This window comes from Trichosurus vulpecula, chromosome 2 (assembly GCF_011100635.1).
Source record: "Trichosurus vulpecula isolate mTriVul1 chromosome 2, mTriVul1.pri, whole genome shotgun sequence".
NCBI classification, from domain to species: Eukaryota; Metazoa; Chordata; class Mammalia; order Diprotodontia; family Phalangeridae; genus Trichosurus; species Trichosurus vulpecula.
Genome location: NC_050574.1, coordinates 230,609,162 through 230,633,427, shown reverse-complemented (window position 1 = coordinate 230,633,427; position 24,266 = coordinate 230,609,162). Strand labels below are relative to the sequence as shown.

At 33.4% G+C, this 24,266-nt stretch overlaps 1 protein-coding gene across 4 annotated transcripts in view; it reads left to right on the top strand.

The window, feature by feature from the left end:
* LNPK (lunapark, ER junction formation factor) overlaps positions 1–23,972 on the top strand; it is a 100,620-nt gene extending 76,648 nt beyond the window's left edge. For 2 of the 4 annotated variants that reach the window (XM_036746009.1, XM_036746010.1), the window contains exons 9-14: positions 1,184–1,399; positions 5,016–5,121; positions 8,068–8,138; positions 8,753–8,923; positions 10,455–10,537; positions 21,968–23,972. In XM_036746009.1, the coding sequence (XP_036601904.1) occupies positions 1,184–1,399; positions 5,016–5,121; positions 8,068–8,138; positions 8,753–8,923; positions 10,455–10,537; positions 21,968–21,976 (656 nt within the window). In that variant the 3' untranslated portion in view covers positions 21,977–23,972. The remainder of the gene's footprint in view (positions 1–1,183; positions 1,400–5,015; positions 5,122–8,067; positions 8,139–8,752; positions 8,924–10,454; positions 10,538–21,967) is intronic. The other 2 variants (XM_036746006.1, XM_036746008.1) reach the window with 1 other exon arrangement.
* The last annotated feature ends 294 nt before the right edge of the window (positions 23,973–24,266 follow it).

Here is a 24,266-nt window from a genome sequence, read left to right as displayed (position 1 = left end):
AATTGGAAAGTAAAGAAGGCACCAACAAAATGTTATTTTTTTCTCTGTAATGACAGGTCAAAAATACTGCCTTTTTATCTTAATATTTCCTTTTGCATAACTATTTATATTCAAAGGTAATAGTTCTATATAAGGAGTAGTATGTATTTCTACTAATTTTGACCCCTTCAGGAAAATTTTAATAATTTGAATTGTACTCATTTTAAATTTGTGATGATTTGACATGTATGTGAAATTAGGCAAATTCAAGGGATACTTAGCTGGAGATCAGACCACAGAATAAGATAAGTTCAAAAAGAAAATAGGAGAGGGAAGAACAGATTTATGTAACATATTTTCTAAATGCATAGAAGAGAATAATCTTTGTCAAGCTCATTAACTGTACTTTGTTAGTCAATCAGTAAACATTTATTAAGCACTTCCTGTATGCCAGGCATTGTACTAAGTGCTGAGAATCCTGAGTAGGCAAATTAATAGTGTAAAGCTTACTGAAGATAACAAACAGCCTTTGGCTTGTAAGTTAAATAACTCTTAAAGATACTTGGCTTTATTCAATTTCATTTAAGCAATATGCTAATTACAAATTATTGTGATTGCTAAAGAATGGGGATGGGATTAGTAGGGAAGCAGGGAGTATTGAGTATATCTTTTTAAACCTACTTTAAAATGAAACTTTCTTAGAAAAAAATAACCCTAAAATTTGGGTTTTTTTTTAAACTAATTCAAGCCAACTTTTTTTCCCCATTATCACAAATTAGTAAGACTTCTAAATCAATCAAGAAGCTGTTAAGTACCCGTTGTATGCCAGACATTCTGTTAAGGAATTTTTTTTTTATAATTCAACTTATGACCTGAATAACATATTTAATTGAGCTAAAAGTTTTCTTATTTTTATTTTGAAAAAAGAGTTGGGTATCAATATGTGACTTTAATAAGTGTGATGAGAAAACAATGAGTAATTGTATGACAGCATTAAAATGAGGATACCTTCCTTGCCGTTTGATCATTTTTCTGCATAATTTTCATAGATTCCTGTTGCATTCTGTCTGACCTCATAATGTCTTAATACTTACAACACTGTATAATTTAAATCACTGATTGGTAAAAGTTTGTGGTTCTGGTTAATTAGTGTCTTGTAATATGGTATTGGTCATCAAATTGAGCATAGACCTGTTCCTGTCAGAAATCCGTCAGCGGACTACAGCTCAAAGAAACCTTTCTCCATCAACACCAGCAAGTCCGAACCAAGGATCACCTCTACAAGTTCCAGGATCTCCCGGTCCACAAAAGGATACTTCAGCTCCTGGTGGACCACCGGAAAGAGCTGTTGCTCCAGCCTTGCAGTCAAATGTGTTACCAAGGCGTCTTGGATCCCCTGCTACTTCAATGCCTGGAATGGGTAAACAGAGCACTTAATGTTATTTACAGTTTATATTGTTTTCTCTGGTTACCAATAAAACAGGCCATTTTCAGACAGTATGGAAATGGCATTTCATTTGGAAATAGCAGAGCAGTTATCTGATTAAGGGGGAGTTCCATATTCAATTAGCCATAACTCTTTACAGCTGGCACCTTGTGATACTGAAACCTATTGCCTGAGCTCATTTAACTGTTATAGCTTCTTTGTTTAAATGGCAATAAAACTTTGCAGTATTCTGTAGTCAACAGTATAGTATACCTTTTTATGTTCCAAGTTTAGGAAAGCTCTAGATTTATATAAATCAGACATAGAAGCAACACTTTGAGAATAAATTCAGGTCTTTTTTTTTCTATACCTTGAACATATTTTTTAACATGAATTTTGACAATTTACTGAAGATTTAATTTCAGAAAGGATATTCATACATTGTCCACAGTACTCTGTCTTCAACTGTTAACCTGATTTTTATTTTTTGTAGTATTGGAAGTTATTTTTCAAGACAGTGAAATCTTTTTTTTTTTTTCTGTCAGTTGTGTCCAGCCCTTTGTGAACTCATCTGAGGTTTTCTTGGCAAAGTTAATGGAGTTGTTTGCCATTTCCTTCCCCAGCTCATTTTACAGATGAGGAAACTGAGGCAAACAGGATTAAGTGACTTGCCTAGGGTCACACGCCTAGTAAGTTGTATGAGGCCATATTTGAACTCGGGTCCTCCTGACTCCAGGGCGGGCACTATCTACTGTACTGCCTACCTGCCCAGCGGAGACTAAGTTTTTTCCAAATTTTTATTAATAGCTTCTGTCAATTAATGATGTTTTTATAATTATTGAATTCATTTGCATATTTTTTATTAAATTTGATGCCATGTAGGGGATAGTTCTTTTACAGACTCCAAACTCCAAAGTATGTTGTATTTGAAATACGCTTTTGGATGGTGAGTAGAATGTGGAAATCCATTGGTTCATGTTAGGTTTTAATGTTAGATTATAGAATTTGACAACAGTCACAGTTTCATTTTAGGACTGTTTATTCTGACTAAATTTATGTTTGGTTAATTAAAATTCTCCAAAGCCATTTACAACTAACTTAAGTTGCTTTTTCATTGTCCCTGAAGCCAAGTAATAATTCTGACTAAATTATCAGCATACTTATAGTGAATATTATATGATTAATATCTTCACCTATGGCTTTTTGGCAATAGTATTTTCATTCTTATCTACAAAGAGTAGATTCATATTTTGGAAAACTGGAAAAACATTGGTTAAGTGATAAGTTTGAAAAGAGAATTACAAAGTCACCCAACTATACGTCTTGAGGTCTATTGCATGGACTGTATTTTTAAAGGCAATCCTCTAAAATATATTCATGCTTGGCATATAGGAAACTCATTATGAGGAGTATATTTTAAACCTGAAGTTCAGTGGAAAATTTTTTTGATATGTTAAATTAATTGCTTCAGACTATCACAATATAAAATTTTAATATTCACATTGTTTTGTGGGAGAACTTTTACTTTAGCATGAAGTCTTAAAGTATACATGTAATTTTTTTGCCAAAATAATATCCAATTTTTGTTTCCTTTGAAGTAGTCATGATAGAACAATTTATATCATGGATATAAGTATGCGAATAAGAGGCCAATTTTAAGGTGGAAAAATTTTAACAAGTTTATATGATAATGAAGACATTATTTTAGGAATTATGGCTCAAGTTTCATGTGTATTATCATCATCATCAAAATTGTCAAAAGTTGTTTTTGCAAAAGAGGCTATGTTTGTTTCTAAATTTATGCATTGCTTTAAAAATATGAATTTTTTAGGATATGACTTATTGATTTCTAATAAAGTAGAAAAGATTAATAATTCTTTTTTTTTCATTAAATGTGTTTGGTAGAAGAGAATTAATTTAACATGTATTTCCACAGAGCTTCCATATGTTTGAAAATTAATAACCAGCAGGTAGTTGAGAGTTTGCCAAGCTTTGCAAAAATGACCAGTCTTCTTACAATGATTGCTTTTGATGTTTATATTAATCACTGTTGTTCATAACAGCGTGAGTATGAAGATGCCTGGTTTGAGAGTTATTAGTATGCAAGTAATTGAAGAAAATCTCATGAAACATATTGTTTCATGTGTCTTGATTTCTTTGTGAGATCTTTAACCATTTGTACATAAAAGTAACACGCTTGAAAGTATTTCAGTAATCTAAAGTTTTTTCTTCAACAGCTTATTTGGTATGTATCCTGTTCAACTCAAATCTCCCACCAATACTTTCAATAATCTTCTCTTAGGTGAGGAGTATTTTGCTTTTTTAATAATAGTGATTGAAGGAGTTCGCTGACCTCAGTAAAAGAATATACTTTTTTGGTAGTCACTTGGTTTATGAAGTTACAACTGTTCCAGAATCTAAACTTCATATAAAGTACTTTTGACTTTAGGTGCCCTTTTCTGGACAGTGATAACATCTAAGTTTTCTTTCTCTTATTTTCCAAAATTACTCCAGTTGTTTTCTCCTTCAGATATAATCTTGAATGCTTTAAAGTTGTATCAGCTGCCACCATTTTAACTTTGTCATGTCTTTGTTGAAAACCCTGGACTAGTTAGCTTTGTACATCTAGGGACATTTTCCTAACTATTTCAAGGATTTCCCTTAGGGCTTCACCAAATTAGCTAGTTTCCCTTCTGCCTACCCCCTTCTCATTCTGTCTGACTCACAATGGGAAACCTTACCTTCGATAGATGATCATTCACCTTCCATCTTTTTTTTTTACTCCCTTTAATCCCCCACTCTTGAAAATCTGTTTTCTTGAAAGTTTTCCTGAGAACCTGATACTGAAGACTGTTTTTTCCCCCTTCCTCATTGTGGATTTGTATTTATTTTTCATTCTCTATTGTAAGAACATATTAGTTTTAAAATACTTATATAAAACATTAGCATACAGCATTTGTTTGGTAATTAGCGATATGTAGGACTTCCTCTGGCAGATTTTTTTTTAATTTAGCTTGGTTTTGGTTTAATTTAACTGGTGAGTTCTTAAGGGGCAAGGACTGTCGTGACTATTGTGCAACCTAGGATGATATCATTCATTAATATTCAATTTTGGTAATAGTATTACGTATATGTTTTATTTGTAGTAAATTTTGGTTTCTTCATAGTTTTAATGAAAATCATTATGGTATGATTTTTTTCAAGAATTGATTTTCATCTTTATATTTTAAAAATTTTCGTAGTTAAAAGTCAATTTAGAAAAACCAGAACTGGCTTTTCATTTTTATTGATACATTTTTGTTTTACATGAGATTTCCCAAAATACCCAAACAACCCTCCCACAAAACACTTGCCCCAAAACATTTAAGTAAAACTGCTCAGTAGTATGATTTTCACAGGTAGTTCAGGTCACTTTCCACCTTCATAGTTTACCAACTGCAGCTGACTTCTAAATATCAGTGTCACTTTAAACTCTCCTTTTACTTAACAAATTTAAATTAAGGGAAACTTTTTAAAAATTGACTTATTAGAGGGTATGAAAAATCTTGAAGCAAGGATTATAACTTAGCTGCTGTGCTTGGTTTGATAATTTCACTTATTTCTTTGGCAGGTCTTCATCCTCCTGGTCCACCTTTAGCAAGACCCATTCTCCCTCGAGAAAGAGGTGCTCTGGATAGAGTTGTTGAGTATCTAGTTGGTGATGGTCCACAGAACAGGTAATATTTACTAGGACTACAGATGAGTAAGAGGTTTAAAGATTATGGTCAGCTCTGTTTTTACTGGATGCCAGTTCTAGAATTTTGTCACTCCTATTTGCTGACTTTAATATTAGTGTATCTTGTACAGTATTTTGCAATCCTGGGGAAAGAGCAATTGCTTTTCTCTTTGAATTTGAATAACAATACATTTTAAATCTCTTTTGTGAAAAATCAGCCCTAATTAATTAGAAGATTATATTGAATATTATATTGCTTTCACTTTGATTTTATGGTAAGTTAGAGAAATGGAATAATCTTTTATTAAAACATTTAAATCTAGGAAAACACCATGGCAGTCTTTTAGGATATAACAAATGGTGCTCACTAAGAGTCAGTCCTGGGCTTGATACTAATTGATATTTTTGGATGATGAAGTATATGTTTTAATTATTTAGGTGGCCCTAAGATTTGAATTCTAGAATCAGAATTTAAATTGAGTATAATATATTTGATAAACCAGAGTTATCATATTGCATTAATCCTTTCTCAGACATTGAATAGCTGTGTGACTGGGTAAGTCACTTAAACTCTAAACTTCTATCTTCTCTGTAAAATAGGCATGGGAGTAGGACCTCTTTCCAAGTGTTGTAGTGAAGCTCAAATTAAATAATGTATGAAAAACACTGTGCAAATGTAAAGCGCTCTAAAAATGCTGGCTGCTGTTGTGACATTGGGTAGGTCAAGTCCATGGTACCCTATTCAGAGAAGAAAAGGAAATTTTTATCCTTAGGGTGCTCTTATCTCATTTATATAGTGCTGTATGATTTACAAACTGGTCTAGGTTTACCCAGCAAACTTAAGAGGTGGGTCCTACAAGTTTTACTTCCCTTTTATAGATAAGGAAACTAAAGCTTAGAACAGTGAAGTAACTTGGCCCTACCATGTGAATACAGGATGGAGCAGTTGAACTTTGTGGTTTGGCCATCATGTCACACAAAGCACCTGTGATAGGAGACTAGTCCAGGAAAGAACCATTCCTTCTCCTCTCCTATCCCCTCACCCCTGCTGCCCAGGTCATCTATTGCAAGCCCATCTTTACATGGATGAAGAATCTGAGTCCCATAGAGGTAAAAGAGTTAACTGAGGACACATAGTAAGTTAGTAGCAGAGCTGAGACTAGAAGCCAGGTCCTTTTACTGAATTACCTAGTTCATTTCTCTTTCTCTGACGCCATGTTGCTTCTCCATGTATAGTTGTATAAATAGAAGTAAGTAAAGACTGGCAATATATGGCATTAATTAAATTCTTATTAGATTACTTTTTCTAATTTTGAGCTCCAACTGCTTAGGAGACATGGAGAACTTTGAGAAGGTTCAGAAAAAAGACTTACTGAAGTATTGAATTAAAGGTCTGGAAATAGGAAGTATAAAAAAGCTTAAAGTTATGATCTTGAAGAAGAAAGAGGTAAGGTGTGACTACCAAAATACTGCCTTCCACTTGAGTAGTGCTTTGTGGTTTTCAAACCTAGTGAGGCAGGTACGGTGCCTCAGTGACTTTACAAAAGAGGAAGCTCAGCTCAGGGGCTTTAAGGGATTTGGCCATGGTCACACAGTTGGGAAGAGTCAGAAAGGGAATTCAGACTGGAGTCTTCTGATTCCAAGCTGAGAACTTTCCCCATTCTATCACATTGATTTCCAGAAATGGCCTATGAAGTAGTTGAACATCTAAGCTAATGATCTACAAAGATATTAAGAGTTTGTACAGTGATGACTGGTGTGGATGTTCCTGGGATGCTGAAGATGGAACATGAGTAATTACAAGAGTAATGAATACATTTAAATGAACTCGAAAAGAAATAACAGAGGTGGTGCTTTCTCCCTACTCAAAGTTCTTTAGAATGAGTTAGTTGTTGATTTGTCTGGAATAATTAAGGTAGTGTCATTTTGTGATAAGAGTCAGCATAGTATAATTGGTGGGAGTGGTTGGGAGAATGGACTAGAAGTCAGAAGACCTGGATTCAAATTCTGGATTTTATGTTTATTCTCTGTCCTTAGGCAAATTATTTGATATGTTTGGGCCTCTTGTCTCTGTAAGTTTGACAGTTGAATTAGTTGGTCACCTCTTGACTTTTGATTTTGTGAATCTTCAAATTCTCTTATCTGTAGTCCAGGTTTCATATATGTGTTGGACTGTACAGTCTCTGAGGTCCTTTCCAGTTCTTAAGATTCTGTGATTCTGATTGTTTATGGACCAAAAAGAGGACTTTTCAAGGTTCCTATAACTTAATTTTATATATTTTATTTATAAATACATTCTCTCCACTGCCAAGTGATTGAATTTTCCCTTTTTTTTTCACTTCTTCATAGCCTTTAACTATTTTTTTAAACCTTATGAAATATGTTCTCTGCTAATTTGAAATTTCAAATAAAGATCAAGAAAAGAGACTGTTTAGCATAATGAATGTGGTACTGAACTTAGAGTCAGAACATAACTTAGTTCAGATCTTGTGTCAGATAGTTGTTAGCTCTGTGACCATATGGAAGTCATGTAACCTTTTTGAAGTTCAGAGAGTACATGCCTTCCATGTGGTCACAGAACTAATCTGCAAAATGGGGCTAATAATGCTTGGGATAGTTACCTTATAGGGTTGTTGTGAGCCTGCAGTGAGGTAATTTATCTCTTTGAAGACAAGCTTTACAAACTTTAAAAGGCTATATGATTGTTTGTTGTTTTGTTATAAATTATCTGGTTGCTAAATTTTTCTTGTTTGCTACAAAATGTCTTAAAATCAGCGAACTTTTATCTTCTTGTGGATTGTTTATGGGGATTATATCTGATTTCTTGTTATTAGACATTTAGATATATTAAAGTAGAGATTTGTTATGATGATAGGAAATAGTTAACTCCTAGTAGTTTATATTTGTGTAAATTTATAATTGATAAACTTTTTTCTTATTGGTTTAGGTATGCTCTTATATGTCAACAGTGTTTTTCTCATAATGGCATGGCTTTGAAGGAAGAGTTTGAATACATTGGTAAGAATTGCTTTGGGTAGTCAAGAATTAATTGCTTTTTACTTTTTTTTTAAGTTCTATGAAAACTTAATATGATACTACCTTATTATGGTGGCTTATTGTGTCTCTGAACATATGTACTAGGCAAGTTGACCTTTCTATTTCCTTATTGAAGAAGCTGAGATACCGAAGGTATCAGAGAAAAAGCAGAGAAGACAGCTTAGTGAGATGTACTACTATTGAAAAAGCATCTCTTGAATATGACGTATTTTGGAGGAGTGAGTTAACTCTTTCCTCAGAATATATACAAAATAACTACTCATTTAAGCCATTAGTATGTGCTTTCCACAGTGCTAAAATTAATACAGTTCTAGATTTATTTGTTATATGGTACTGATTACACGATTTTAAATGTTTTATGTTTTTATTTCATATTTGATATTTTAATTTAATGTCTTGCTTAGGTTAAAATGTTTTGGTTAAAATCTCTATCTTAATGTCAAAATCTCACTTATTAACCTTAGAAGGAATAAATAATTTTGAAGTATACTTTGTATATTTGCAAACTCATTCTTATGAATTATGCGTTTCTTAAACCACAAACCCAAGAAGGTAAATTTTCCAATTCTTTGTAGCATTTCGGTGTGCATATTGTTTCTTCCTGAATCCTGCAAGAAAAACTAGACCTCAGGCTCCAAGACTTCCAGAGTTCAGTTTTGAGAAGAGACAGCTTTTGGAAGGACAGAGTTCTGTTGGTCCTGTGCAACTAGGAAGTACGATTTCACAAGAGAACCAATTTACTGAAGGTATGAAAATGTCACTTATTAAGTTCTAGTCTCCTAATGAAAGTACATTTTTAATGCCCTTTTATAGGTATACTGCTGTTTATTTTCTTTTAAAATTTAAGAATGAAGAAAGGGACAATTTGTCATATTTTGCATGTAGTTGTTAAGTGCTCTTATAGAGTCATAGACTCCCTTTTTTCTCAGTAGTATGCTTTTTTCTTTTAATGAAGGTTATGATAAGCAGCTAGTTAAGCACTGTTTATGCAGTGACCTATTTTAGTAGATCATTGGGATGAAATGTTTTCTTGGAGCTTTTCCTTTTAAAAATCCAAACAACTGGCTTGGGCAGAATACAAGAATGATAGAAAATGCTTACAGAATAGATGGTTTAATTTTCATAAAAATCTTTGAGACTGTACTGTGAAATGTGCTGGAAAAAAAAATCAGAAAGCAGAAGAACTTTGGAACTGCAAAGTCTGACTGCTTCAGACTCTGAATGAAGAAAACTTCTTTGATGCTGCTATGAAGTGAATGGAATTTCCAGAGGCCCTCAGGATTCACATTGCTATTTGGTGAGGTGCATGCCTTTGATGTGAAATCAGCCTCCATTTTGGAGGAACAGGGTTTTCCAGGCTGCATCAGGTTTTAGAATCTATCTGACTTAGGAAATTTTGAGACATGACAGTTTCTTAAAAATTTGGAAAAGATGAGACTGAAAATTTCACTAAAGATCTGACATCTATTTCTTGTTATTTTTATTTAGGTCAAGAATGTCACTTTTGCTAAGCTTGTGAGCTGTAAAACTGCTCTGTGATGTTAGAATTTTAAAAATAAGTTTATAGGCTTTGATGTTTCTGTGTGAAACATCTGTGTGAATCCTGGTAGAACAGTGCTCGATGCTGGATGTTAGCTTCCTGTGAGTCTTTTGCAGTATTAGATTTCTCTTTTTTAAACATACAATTTTGTATTCTAGGTGCTTGATTATTTTTAAAAATTTTGTTTACTAAGAAAAATAAACAGGTAAAGCATTGCTTGGTGGAAGGATTTAGTTAGCAAATTTGAACATCTTTCTGTCCTTCAAACAGCTAACAGAAATTGTATCATGTGGGCTTGCCTCTTGACTTAAATGCAAACAGTAATGACAGTGCTACATGGGGGTGTGTGCACATATATATACACACATCAGAAGATGAATAATAATTTCCTCTTTTGTGAATCTGCAACATCAGCATTAAAGAAGATCACATTGTTTCTCTTTTGCTTGAATCATGCTCTAAGCTGCATGTTGTCTGTCACATTTAAATATGTGCCTTGCTAAAGCAGCTTCCTGGAACCTTGCTGAACAGAAAGGAATCTTCCTACAGAAGAGAGAGGAAAACAGAAGTCCAGTCACTGAGTTAATTTAAACGAAATCTAAAGTTAGAATCTTGCAAACAAGTATAGTTGCAACAAAAACTTGATAGCATGTCTCATGCTTTTATATCTTCTGCCAAGGTGGAGGGGATTAGTTAGCCAACAACACCCAGCTATACTTTTCCTTCTCATCTAATAGGAGCAGCAGTGCCCCAGAAGTCTTATTGTCTGTCTGAAATCTCCGGAATGAAGTCTAACTGGCTCAAACTCAGCCCCATTAAGGTAATGTTAATGAGTGGGGGCAAGGCTTTTGAGACAGTTACGTGGTGATAGAAGTTTTTGATTAAGAGGCATCATTGTATAGTGGATAGGGTACTAGACTTGGAGCTGGGAAGATCTGGGTTCAAGTCTTGCCTCTGATACTAGCTGTCTGACTTTGGGGAAGCCATTTAACCTCTCCGGGCTTCAGTTTCTTCATCTGTAAAATGAGAGACTCAGATTCTTTTTCTAAGGTTCCTTCTAATTCTAAGTCTATAAACCTACCATAAGATAGTATAGAGCAGAAAGAGTTTCCTACTTTGTTTTGGATACATCTGCCATCTGTCCATAAGCACCTTTCCACTTTGACTTTACAGAAGACCATATGTTTTGTCCAAGATTCATATCTGGCAATCTTGATACATATTTATCACTTCTAGGTGGAATTTCTGCAGAAAATGCTTGGGAGTGCCACTGATTAAAATATGAAGGCTGCAGTTCTTTTCACTGACAAGAACACACCCTGTGGTTAGGATCGACTTTCAAGAATAATCACATCCTTTCAACCATTCGCTTTTTATACAAATCTTACCTCTTAAGTCTTGAATAAGAGAAAAAAAACTTGAGGTCTAGAGAAAAAACTTTTGTGTTAGATATTGCATTTAGCTTACTTGAAGGCATTAGATACCACAAAGGTTGATACTATAGAAATTAGATGGAAGTAAAAGGTAGCTTTCTTCCAACTATTCTCTGGTTAGTGCATAAGAACTAGAAAAAGCTGTGGCTCAGGACTTTGAAGTTCTTGGTCCTCAGAGTTTTGTCTCAATTCTGATGCTAGGACGTGCAGCATATGGGATGGAGACATAGGGCTCTTTTTTTCCTTTCAACTTATGCTGATGTCAGCCTTTAGAATCTTGAAAACTTATACCAAGAAAAAAGGCTCAGGAAAATAGATCTCTCGTTTTTACTTATATGAATTCTTAGAATATTTGGGTGGAAAAAACTGAGTAAACCCCTTTTTTAGTCTACCCAAATCATATCAGTGGTAATAACTAATAAAGAAATGCAAGGGATATGGATGGCATTGTCTTTATCCGATAGCATTATTGTACATATATTCCATATTAGGACATACTTTTGCAGTGGCTTTAAAAGTTTAATTTCTCCTCTTTTAAATGATCTCTACTTAAATTTCTACCAAGTCATCTTCCAACAGGGTGGTTTTATCACTTCAGTAGCCTAGAGTTGCTTATTTCCAGAGAATGTAATTTCCTAAGTACCTCATACAAAACAGTCTTCTCCCTTCCTTTTCTCCCTTTGTGTAGTTATTGTTATTCTCAGCCCAAAGCAGATAACTGTTATTATGTTGTTAGCATATCCCTCTGAAGTATGGTCAGTGCTTTGATTCAGACTGACATTGAAACAAAACTACCAAAATTCAGTATTAGCATTTGGTTAGTTGTATAGTTTACTTATTCTCATTATATTTAATCACATAACATACAAAGAGTGGTTGAATCTTTTTCAGTATTGTCTAAGAATCATGTCGTTAAATGTGTAATGTATAGAATTTATCTTGGTATTTCATAAAGTTATATTTCTTGATTTAAAAAAGACCAAACTTTTTATTTGCTTTTGAACTGGGATAAATTTTGGTTTTTTCAAATGTTTATTATGTTATTCTGGGAAACTGAAGAATTTGAATATAAATGAAAAACTAAGCATATATTTGTTTCTCAAAAGTTTTTATGGTTGCTTATGTTAATTTCATGTGATTTACACAAAATTTTAAAAGTTTTTAAAAGTTTCATGCTTATATTGTTTTATATGTTGATTATAGAACACTTTAACTGAAATTAGTGCCCGGTATAGCTTTCTACTTCCCTTTTCCAAAAACTCCATATAGTAAAACTGAATTAGTATAATGAGTTTTCTTTTTAGCTTTTAAATATATGAGGAAGTTATTTCATCATTAATTGATTTGAAAAGGAGTTGCCAAATGATGAAACAGTACTTTGTGTGGCGATCTCCTCATTTCTTCATAAATGCGTAAATTAAATTGTTTTCAGTAGGATTGAGTTGAGATGAAATTTGTACCTTTGTTCCTTGAGTAACTTTTGCTATTTTCCTCGAGGCAAGAAAATCTAGTAAAACTGCCTTGTTTAAAATTTGGAGTTCAAAGACAAATTGTCAATTTTAGTTCAACAAAGTTCCTTTAGAGAAGTTTTATAGCCTCTGTATACAGTGGGTATCTGGCAACTTGTTGTTGTTAAAAACTTTTTAAAGGTTTAGAATTTAGTGGTTGTATAAGTCCCTAGCATGAATTATATTGAACCTATGCAAATTTTCAAAAGTTTAATCAGAATGTAAGCATATGCTAGGATAATTTTCATTGGTAGAAGCTTAGAAATCTTTGTTTTGCTAGACTGCTTATTTTTTAATCTTGCATCAAAATTGTTTTTCTTTTAATTTCAAATATGTGAATCATAACTTGAAGATAAAGTGTTGATTTTTGTATTTTGTATAGAAGATGAAATTGTACTATCACAGGAGCTAAACATAGTTTTATGGGTTAAATTTTTCTGTCTGGGCTTTGCTACTTCTGTCTAAACAACTTCAGGCCATTTGTGACAATAGAAAAGGCTACTTTCTCAAGAATATTTTGTTTGTGTGTATGTGTTTAGAATCAATTTAAATGGATAATTTTTAGTCCAGTTTTTTATCATTTAATATATATCATTAATTTATCATTTAGTATTATGTATTTTTTCCTTTAGAATCACAAATGCCAAAATAGACTTATAAATATTTTTAATAGGGAAGGATTAGTGTGATTTTTCTAAATATATTACTTAGTATTTATTTGGCTAGATATAAGAGTTTTATAGCTCAGCCTTAAAATGGTGCTGTCCAGGAAAGAGTAGATTTGTTTAATTATAGCTAAAACAAATGTTGGTGTCCAGAATACTATTTTATACCAGCATGTTGGCACCTTTCCGAAATGCAGTTTATATCTCCAGCTATATTAAATCACAGCTTCACTGAACAATTTAATGCAAGTACTACATTGTGGCTGGAGAGGCAGGCTTTGGAGTTGAGACAACTTGGGTTTGCCTTTGACACATACTGGCTGTGTGACCTTGGGCAAGTAAATCAATTTATTCTCTCTTCTCCCAAGTGACCTTTAAGAAGATAAGTTTTTTAGTAGGTGTGGGTCTCCATTAGTAGAGAGAGTTTACTGTTTACTCCCTGAGAGTTCCCTGTATCAAAGACATCATGGGCCTTGGCTCTCCCCCAGAATGCTCCCTGATACAGAGCTGTGTTCAAATATTTTAAGTATGGATTCAGAAAAAAAAAATGTTTAAATGCGTCTTAAGGTCACTAGTCTTCTGACATCTAATGTAATTCCTTTTTATAAACAAAAAGATTTTTACTGCTCTATAGATTATAATAGTGAATGGAAATGCTCATTAATAGGTTTTTTGCTAATTTAACTATTTTAAAATCTTATATGTCACTTTGTTAGTCTTTTGCTCTTTAACATATTCTTTCAAATAGTTGTAATACTAATAACTAATATTTATAAAATATGTTAAAGTTTGAAAATATGTTAATGTATGTACACATTATATACATAAAATCTTGTGAGGTAATTACTGTTATCATCCTCGTGTTACCCAAGAGAATATGAGATTGGAAGAGGTTAAGTGAGACTTGCCTAGAGTCATAGAGCTAATAAACATTGAGATAGGATTCAAACTTAGGTCTTCCTGTCTCCAAGTCAAATATTATCTACTTCATTAAGGGACCTCCTTTGAAGTAGTAGTAATACTAGTAATATTAACTCACATAATTTTATTCAATATATTTTTATTTTGATCACTAAATATTTCCCAATTATACATTAAAAAACGTTTACCATTCATTTAAAAAATTTTTGAGTTCCAAATTTCTCTTCCTCTCTCTTTCTTGTTCCTGTCTTTGAGAAGGTAAGCAATTTGATATCACTTATACATGAGAAATCGTGCAAAACATATTTCCATATTAACCATGCCACAAAAGAAAACATGGCCAAAAAGGGGGAAAAAATAAAGAAAGTAATAAAACTATGCTTCAGTCTGCATTCAGAGTACATTAGTCCTTTCTCAGGATGTAGATAGCATTTTTACATCATGGGTCTTTTGGAATTGGATCATTGTCTTGATTAGAGTAGCTAAATCTTTCACAGTTGATCATCCTTACAATATTGCTGTTACCGTGTACAGTGTTCTCCTGGTTCTGCTCACTTCACTTTGCATTAGTTCATATAAGTCTTTACAGGTTTTTATAAAACCATCCTGCTCATCATTTCTTATAGTACAGATATCACTATCATATATGATGACTTGTTCAGCCATTCTCTAATTGATGGACATTCCCTTGATTTCCAGTTTTTTTTTTTGCCACTACAAAAAGAGCTGCTATAAATATGGATTCTGAGAAGATGACAGAGTAGCTCAGAAAATTCCAAGCTCTCCAGATTTCCTCCACAAGCAAGACAAAATAGTGCCTCAGGGTGAACGTGGAGTGGCAAAAATAAGCAAGAGTTAGGGCAGAACAGTGGTTGTCCTGGGATAATCAGAGAAGATGTGAAGAAGAAGGATCCTAGGACAGAGTGCCATTAGTGAAGGGTAAACACCTCCAGGCTAGCTCCACTGAAACAGCAAGTGGCAAGCCCTGGGGGCAGCTGGATTGGCATGTAGCCTTAATCTTAGCTACAGGAATTTTCACCTCTTGGACAGTGTGGGGAGTCAGGTGTCTGAGCAGGGGAAGATTGAAGGAGCCTCTGCTGACCAGGGACACCAGGCCCAGCTGTGTGCTGCTGAGACGGTCCTGAGTGAAAAGAAATCAGCACATGCCTGGTGAGTGTAGAAGTATTGGGGCAGGGATGCTGCTGGCTGTGGGCACTTACAGGAAAGCTGAGTTCTTGGTCTTAGTTCCAAGCTTCAAGGGAGAACTGAAAGTCATAGTCATTGGAGGGTTCTTAGGGAGCAAGAACATTTCCAGCATAGTGTGCCAGGGGGCCCTAGCTGTGACTTGGAGGGGGAAAGGAGTGCAGAGGTCAAACCCGGGATGAAGCTCCAAAAATAAGAGTAAGAAGGACCTGAGGCCAGAGGCACAATCCCCCTCCCACCCCAGTATTTGAGGTGATTATAGTAACAAGCTGCCAAATTTGTTTTTTTTTTTAATGAGCAGGCAAAGGAGAAAGAATTCAACCATAGACAGTTACTATGGGAATAGAGAAGACCAGGGTTTGTCTTCAGAGGAGGATACTGAAGCAAAAAAAGCCTGTTCTATCCCAAAGAGTAATGTCAAATGGTCACCTCCCCAAAAAGAATTCATAGAACTCATAAAAGACTTCAAAAATCAAATAAGAGAAATTGGGAATTTTTTTTAAGTAAGAATAATAAAAAAAAAACCAAAAACCCAAACCCAAGAAGATTATGAAAAGAAAGTCAACCAATTAGAAAAGGAGATCCAGAATCTTAAGAAAGAAGATGACTTCTTGAAAATTAGAATTGGTGAAGGGGATGTCAACGAAGTTATGAGAGACCAAGAAATAATAAAATAAAATATAAAGAATGAAAAAAATAGAAGAGAATGTGAAACATCTTGTAAGAAAAACAACTGATCTGGAGACCAGATCAAGAAGAGAAAACAAAAATAACCAGACTACCTGAAAGGTATAATCAAAAAAGAATCTTGATATAATAATACAAGAAATAATTAAAGACAATTGTCCTGAAGTGTTAGAACAAAAGGGGAAAGTAGAAATAGAAAAAATCCACTGATCACCACCTGAAAGAGATCCTCAGAGGAAAACCTGCAGGAATATCATAGCCAAATTCTGAAACCCTAGGTTAAGGAAAAAATATTATGAGGAACAAGAATAAGGCCTAGCAGTGGCTACACTAAAAGACCATAGGTCTTGGAACACTATATGTTGAAGAGCAAAAGAACTGGGGTTATGGCTGAAAATATCATACCCAGCAAAGTTAAGTATAATCCTGAATGAAAAAATGGACATTCAATGAATTGACAGACTTTCAGGATTTTATTGCAAAAAGACCAGAACTTAATAGAAAATTTGACACACAAGATCCAAGAGAAATATAAGGTAAACATCAAAAAACTAATTAAAAGGGTCTCAATAAGGACAAATTGTTTACTTTTTATTTGTGGAAATGCAAACTGTATGTCTAAGATTGTCATTAGTAATTGGGTAGTTCGAAAGAAAGAGTGGGGTAAAGCTGAGTATGATGTGATTCTAAAAAACAAAAAGATGTAGGAAAAGGTAAAAAGAGTAATTATCTCATACAAATGAGGTGTGGGAGGAAGAACTGATAAAGAGGAATTAGATGGGGAAGGAGGGTGGGTAGTTCTGGAACCCTACTGTCATCAGGAATGGGTTAAAGAGGGAAAAATACATATATATCTAGAAGGGTATAAAGGTCTTCTAAATTCAGAAAGAAATAAGAGGGTAAGGGGAGAGGGAGGTGGGACAAGATAAGGGATGAATAGGGAATAGGATAAGAAGGGGCATAGAAGAGTGTGTAGATTAATGGGAATGGGATAAAGAGGGTACAACACACACACACACACACATACATATACATATATATATTTGGAAGCATATAAAAATCTTCTAAATTTGGAAAGAAATAAGAGGGAAGGGGATAGGGTGGAGGGAAAGGAAAAGGGATGGATTCTTGGAAGGAAGTGGTTTAAGGAATAGGAGGGCAAGATAGGTAGAGATAAAGTAGAGGAGTGAGGAAGGATAGGAATAGGGTGAAAAGGATAGTGAAGAAAACGGGAAGAAGAAAAATAACAAATAATTATAGTTTAGAATGTGAATGGGATGAATTTACCTATAGAATGAAAATTGGTAACAGATTAAAAATTTGAATTCAACAATATGTTGCTTTCAGGAAATGCTGTAAAAACAAGAGGTACACACAAACAAAAAAAAAGGTCTGCAGTAGAATTCATTATGTAAAAAAGCAGGGATAGTAATCATAATCTCAGACAGAGTTAAAGCTAAAATCAGATTTAACCAAAAGAGAAAAACAGGGGAAACTACACTATGTGTCAGCCATATTAATAGTTTTAGATTATATAAGATAGCCAGACAGTGTAAAAAAATTTGAGTGTACCTGCCAAAACAGATACGGTATCTATATGAATATAAACACAAAACACCTTGTATCTATATGAACATAAACATAAAACACCTTTTATACAAAGTTAGATCTAAATAATTGAAGAAATATTTATGGTACATGGGTAGGTAAATCTAATATAATAAAATACTGAAGCAAAAAAAGGACAATTTTGTATAATCTATTTATGTAATGCCATCCCAATTAAATTACTAAAAAAATGGCTTACTGAGTCAGAAAAAATAATAAAAGGGTTCATTCTGAAGAGCGGAGAGTCAGGAACTTCAGGGAAGCTAAGGGCAAAAGATGTAAAGGAACTAGATTCAGTAGTATCAGACCTTAAACCCTACTATAATGTAAGATCAGTGTTGAAGTTTAAAATGGATAATTTTGATTATTTTAAATTAAATTTTCCTGTATAAATAAAGTCTCTGTAGCCAAGAATAGAAGGAATGCAGAAAATTGGGGGAAAACTCTTGTAGACAATCTCCCAGATAGAATGTGATTAGGTTGGAATATTGTTGTGGTGTTAGAAATGATGCTGGTAGATTTAGAAAAATATGGAAAGACTTGGGCTTTATGAAGAAAGATGCTATCCACCTTCATAGAAATAGATGACAAGTGAAAATTAGCATAATACAGTCTTACATATGTGAATTTGAGTGTATATGTGTATACATGTATGTTTATGGATATCTATGTGTGTGAGTGTGTATAGCAGGGATATATATATATATATATATATATATATATATATATATATATATATATATATATATATGTATATGTGCATGTACACACACACACACACACACACCCTAGCTTAATTGTAGCCTTCTTGGGAGGCTGAGGGGGTGGAAGGAGGAAAAAATAGAATAAAAAGTGCACAGCAGAGGACAAAAGAAAATATACAAGGAGGCAAAGATGAAGAGCTTTGAAAATAATGTATAGTATTCATTATATAGGTTTTTTTGAAATGGAAATTCAGTACTTTATATTGAATCTTCTTTTATGTTCTCCTCTGTACACAGCAGTTTTTTTTCTTATTTTCTATTTAAGTTTAAAGTAAATTTAAAAGCTAATTTAAAAAAATATTTTTGTACAAATAGGTCCTTTTCCCTTTTCTTTGATTTCTTTGGGATATAGACCTAATATTGCTGGATCAAAGGGTATGCAGTTTTATAGCCTGTCAGGCATTGTTCCAAATTGTTCTCCAGAATGGTTGGACTAATTCACAACTCCACCAGCAATGCATTAGTGTTTCAGTTTTTCCACATCCCCTCCAGCATTTGTCATTTTCCTTTTCAGTCATGTTAACCAATCTGATAGCTATGAGGTAGTACCTTAGAATTGTTTTAATTTGCATTTCTCCAATCAATAGTGACTTAAAACATTTTTTCATATGACTATTGATAACTTTGATTTTTTTCTTCTGAAAACTGCTTGCTTATATCTTTTGGCCATTTATGAACTGGGGAATGGCTCTTATTTTTTATAAATTTGGCTTAGTTCCCTATATTTGAGAGATGAGGTCCTTATTAGAGAAACTTGCTGTAAATTTTTTCCTCCATTTTCTTGTTTTCCTTCTAATTTGGCTGCATTAGTTTTGTTTGTGCAAAGGCTTTTTAATTTCATGTAAACAAAATTGTCCATGTTGTTTCCTATGATTCTCTCTGTCTTTTGTTTGGTCACAAACTCTTCCCTTATCCTTAGAGTTGACAGGTACATTTTCCCATGCTCCCTTAGTTTACTTTATGATATTATTTATGTCAAAATTATTTGTCCGTTTTGACCTTGTCTTGGTATATGGTTTCAAATGTTGGTCTATTCCTGGTTTCTGCTAAACTGCTTTCCAGTTTTCCCAGAAATTTCTGTTGGATGGCAAGTTCCTGCCCCACGGGCTTGGATCTTTGGGTTTATCAAGCACTAGATTACTCTGGTCATTTACTACTGTGTATTGAAGTCACATAATTTTTTACTATATCAGATATATCAAGCTTTTCCTTAGGTGTGCAGTAGTGAATGAGTTCTTCCCGTTCTTGAAATCTGTACTTCAGAGAGACAGTGTCTTCCCCCAGAACAGAAATAGATACGTCCTTGGTTTTGCTTTTATTCAGCAATACCCACAAGGATCCATGGCCAGTCCCAGTGCAGATGTGATATCCCTGTCTTTGGCTCCCTCCAAGTGCCCTTGATCTCCAAAGGGCAGGTAACCATGTCCTAATAGAAAACATAAAGCAACTCTAGGTAAAGATGGTATGTCTAATTACTTTATTTCTGGGAATTTTTGCATTTGAAGGGGTTCTTTTGAAAAGAGATATTTCTTTTTCACTACTAATTTGTGATTTATTGGTTTCCAATGTCATGATTGGCTGAGAGGGCAAAAAGGTTGGTTTTGCTTACAACCTGTGCCATATTTCATATATGCATGTAACTACAGATAAGTACATCTTATTTTGTAATGCATATACATATCTTCCTTACACAATGAGACCTTTTTGCATGATTCTACAATATGGCAAGCAAGCTAAAATATTTTTTATTTAATAATGTACAGATATTTTTATCTTTACTTCAGATCTCCTTTATAGTCTATGTTCATTGTTATATTCCCTCCTCCCTCACCTCATGCAGCATGGATTATACTATATTGACTAGCAAGCTTTGTTTCAGTCTGCTATCCAAATATGGCAGCATGCAGTGCACTAACTTTGCTTGTATTAATGTGAGCATTATATTTTTTGAAAATCCAGCTTTCTATTCTTTTTGCTATATTAGTTTCTTTAATGCACATAAACTCTAGTATTGCATATTTTAAAAAGATATACTGCCATTGCCATGCTTGAATCTCCGCTGTGCTTGTCTCTCATTAATAAAATGTGAATTTCTGAGTATAGTAGCTTGACACAGCTTTACTGAACTTTGACACTTCTCCTGTTTTGGTACAGTTTTGAGGGATCCTGTTAGCCAGAATTATGACAAATGTATGTGGCCCTATATTCAATCAAACAAATGTGTTCACTGTTGAGCTAAGTCATAGTTTCAGAGCTTTTGTTTTTAATTTCTTTAACTTTATTGGTTTATTTCAGAAGACTTTTATATACTAAACTATAATAAATTGTAAACTTCTTGGCAAATGAATTATTCCTCATAGCCAGAGATTTGTGGTAAGCTAGCACTCTTAAAGTTTAACTCTGTAAATTCTTTGGGATTAAAATTATAAATGATGTGTTTTGAAGTTTTACATTAAAGGACATGTTTGTCCTTGTTGCAGAAATGATTTGTAAGTTTCCATGAAATTTTAGTTGTTCTTTCTGTTCTGTCTTTCAGTGATCAGCAAAGCATTTACTCAAATAGGAAAACTTAAGTGAACTCCTGGTTAATGGAGATTTGTTACTTAGGTGATGAATGGATGGCCAGTTTTCACATAATTAAAATATAACAAAATATAAGACTGAAACTATACCTTTTATTCTTTGATTTCAGAAGATACCTCAGTCTTTCAGTACCTCAGGCTCCTTAGTATGAACATCAGTTATCACTGTCATAGAAATATGTAAAAGTACCAATTAATTTAACATTTTGATTGATATGTTTCCAGATAAACCAGACTGTATATTATTATTAAAATAATATCATTGCTGTTGAAAATACCAACTAGTTTTTTCTGGCATATTAGGTACTACCCTAGTATTGTAATTTGCCATACAAGTGCTAATTAATATAGCAATAAATTTGTGTGTGTGTGTGTACGTACACATGCACACATCAGAATAGAGATATATGCATATATGTATGCCTGTCATATGCATGACTCAACACATGTTGATATGTACATGTGTATATACACACACATTAAACTGAACTTGTGCCTAGCTTTGAGAACTGACTTTGTTTTGCCATTCCCATTTCCCTCCTTTCTTTATTTTTGTAGTTTGTCATATCTCCTTTTTTACTAATTAAAAAAAAAGTTTCATATTTGTTTATTCTTAGCCTTATCCAAATATAAACAAGAGTAAATAATATAACTTTATGTTTAGTGGCTTCTCTGTACACAAAGAACAATAGAAACATCCAATTGTGAGTTAATGACATGTGATTTTGAGATTTTGGCAATAAATGACATGATGTTGAAAACTTCTTTGCCATCATGGCATTGTCAGGAAACTATCTTGTATATTCTTCAACTTAGTTTTTATTTCAAAGTGTTATTACTTGGGTACTACTGAAATGCTCGACTTTATTTTTTTTTCAGAGTCTTTAGAAGAAAAAGATGTACCTATTAATTGCACAGATCAGACAGAAGAAAAAGCATCAGATACAGAGCAGACAAATCAAACAAATGAAAAAGCATCTGGTCCAATGGAACAAGAAGACAACGTAGCAGGGGAGGCTGAGAACAAAGAAACTACAGTTAATGAAGCCAAATCTACAATTTCTAATGCTGATTCTGCTGCTGTTGATGAACCAAATGGAGAGTCTTTGATGGAAATTGAGTAAATGCTTCCAAGTGCCTTCAACTAGATCTCTGTAACTACTTGTTGATGTCAGCTATTGCTTTACAGGTGGTGTTTCTGTTTCTGTTGGTTTTTTTTTTGTTTTTGTTTTTTTTTTTTGTTGGTTGGTTGGTTGGTTTCAGTTTTTTAACAGTCTTTTTGGTATCTGAGCTGTGACTGCCTAGCTATTTCAGTCTGTCAAGTCCATCTACTAGGTATTTAAAGTTGAAAGGGTAATGCTATCAGTGCAATAAAACCCTATAGAATATGCAAAGATTAGCATTATGACAGTTTCTAAACATATTTTGGCCACTTTAAGCAAATGCGATAGCAAGTTTATTTTCTCATACACGTGACCTGTAAATAATATTCATTTTGTCAGAGGAAGAACTTTGATTAGGAAGAACTATCATAGCATTTGGTTTAAAGAATGAAAATCTTGTAGGATTTTTAATGTCTTAACATTAAAAAATGGATAGGATTTTTCACCTGTAGATATTTGCTGGATAAAGTGTATATTTAGGCACTCATCTTTAAGCCGTATAAAGTTATTCTATAACTGTAACTATAGACATTGTTGCATAAATATTTTTACTACGAGTACAGTTGAACAGTCAATTGCAGTATTTCTTTTGATGTCACTTACTTTGCAGATGGGCCAAAGGCACATGTGTTATGTATCTAGCTAGTGTTTACATGAAGACAAAATAGGAAATTTCTCTACATTTGATTGTACTTGAATGCCGACCATTATTTATACTTGTATAATAATGATGTAAGTGAATTTTGTGCCTTTGTGTGTGTATTTTGTTAAGGAAAATAAAGACTTATCTAGCAGCATTTTAAAACTTTTAATTTTTGTTAAACATTGAGAGTTTTTGAAACAACCTTTGGGCATGTGTTTTTGTTAAACTATGAAATTTCATAATGTGAAGAACTCTGAGTTGATAAATCTTCAAGCTATTTGTTCCTTTTTTAGGGAGTGTTTGTGTTTAAATTAGTTGCTTTTAAAATTTTGGAAAAAATTAAAATGAAGCATATATTTATTTCATCATCTTCTAAATCCTTTTAATCTAGGATAGGCAGAGTTCACCTAGCATGGTTAATTGGTTCCATAGTAACAAATTTTAGGCAAAACAACATCACGAAGGCCAGTTATAGGAATAGAATTAAGCAGAATAGAATGCAGGAGCTATCTAGGTAGTGAGCAGGAGCTATCTAGGTAGTGAGCAAGAGCTACACAGGTAAAAACTTCATAGTAGGGTTTGGTTATAATGTTCTGACAGTTTGCAATACTCTTAATTTATTTGGAAGCATTAGCAAAATATGAATCCTTATGTCTGTAGATCAGAAGCTACATTTTTAAAACATTAATTATACTTTAATGCCACTTGGACCTGTGGACTTTGGTAAGGAAGTTTATTACTATGATAACCGGTAGTTATTTGCTAGGAACTGGATTACAGTTTCCTACAGTGATACTGAGGATTAAATGGGAGAAAAGATGCATATAAATGATTCCTTAAGATTAAAGCATGGAAGCAGTTCCATGGTCTTGAATATTGAGTTTTTACTCTAAGATTAAAGTTGATATTTCTTGCTTCTTTGTAGATCTTAAAAAATACTAGATCCTTTTGGTGCCAGCTGATTGTCCAAAACAAGTTGAAAGGAAGCTGTTATGCAAAATTGAATGTATTCAGTATATATAACAGCTGTTTCTTAAATTGTACACATATGCCTCATTAAAAACTAAATGAAACATTATCCTGAATTTGTTTTAACTTTTGTGATTCGCATAATATAATATGAATCATGTTATGAGCTTTATCTGTAAACAGGTATAATATCACTGTATAATAGAGAAGGAGAATCTGTTTGCAGACTGAATCTTTTTGCAGAAATGGAAAGGTAGAGAAGAGCATTGGGCTGGGGGTGGGGGGTGGATCTAAGCCAAAACCATAGGATCATAAATTTAGAGCTAGGAGGGCCAACAGACTCCTTCATTTAGTTCTAGGATTCTTGTTTTTCTTTGCAACAGTTAAATTTTTTCATATTTAA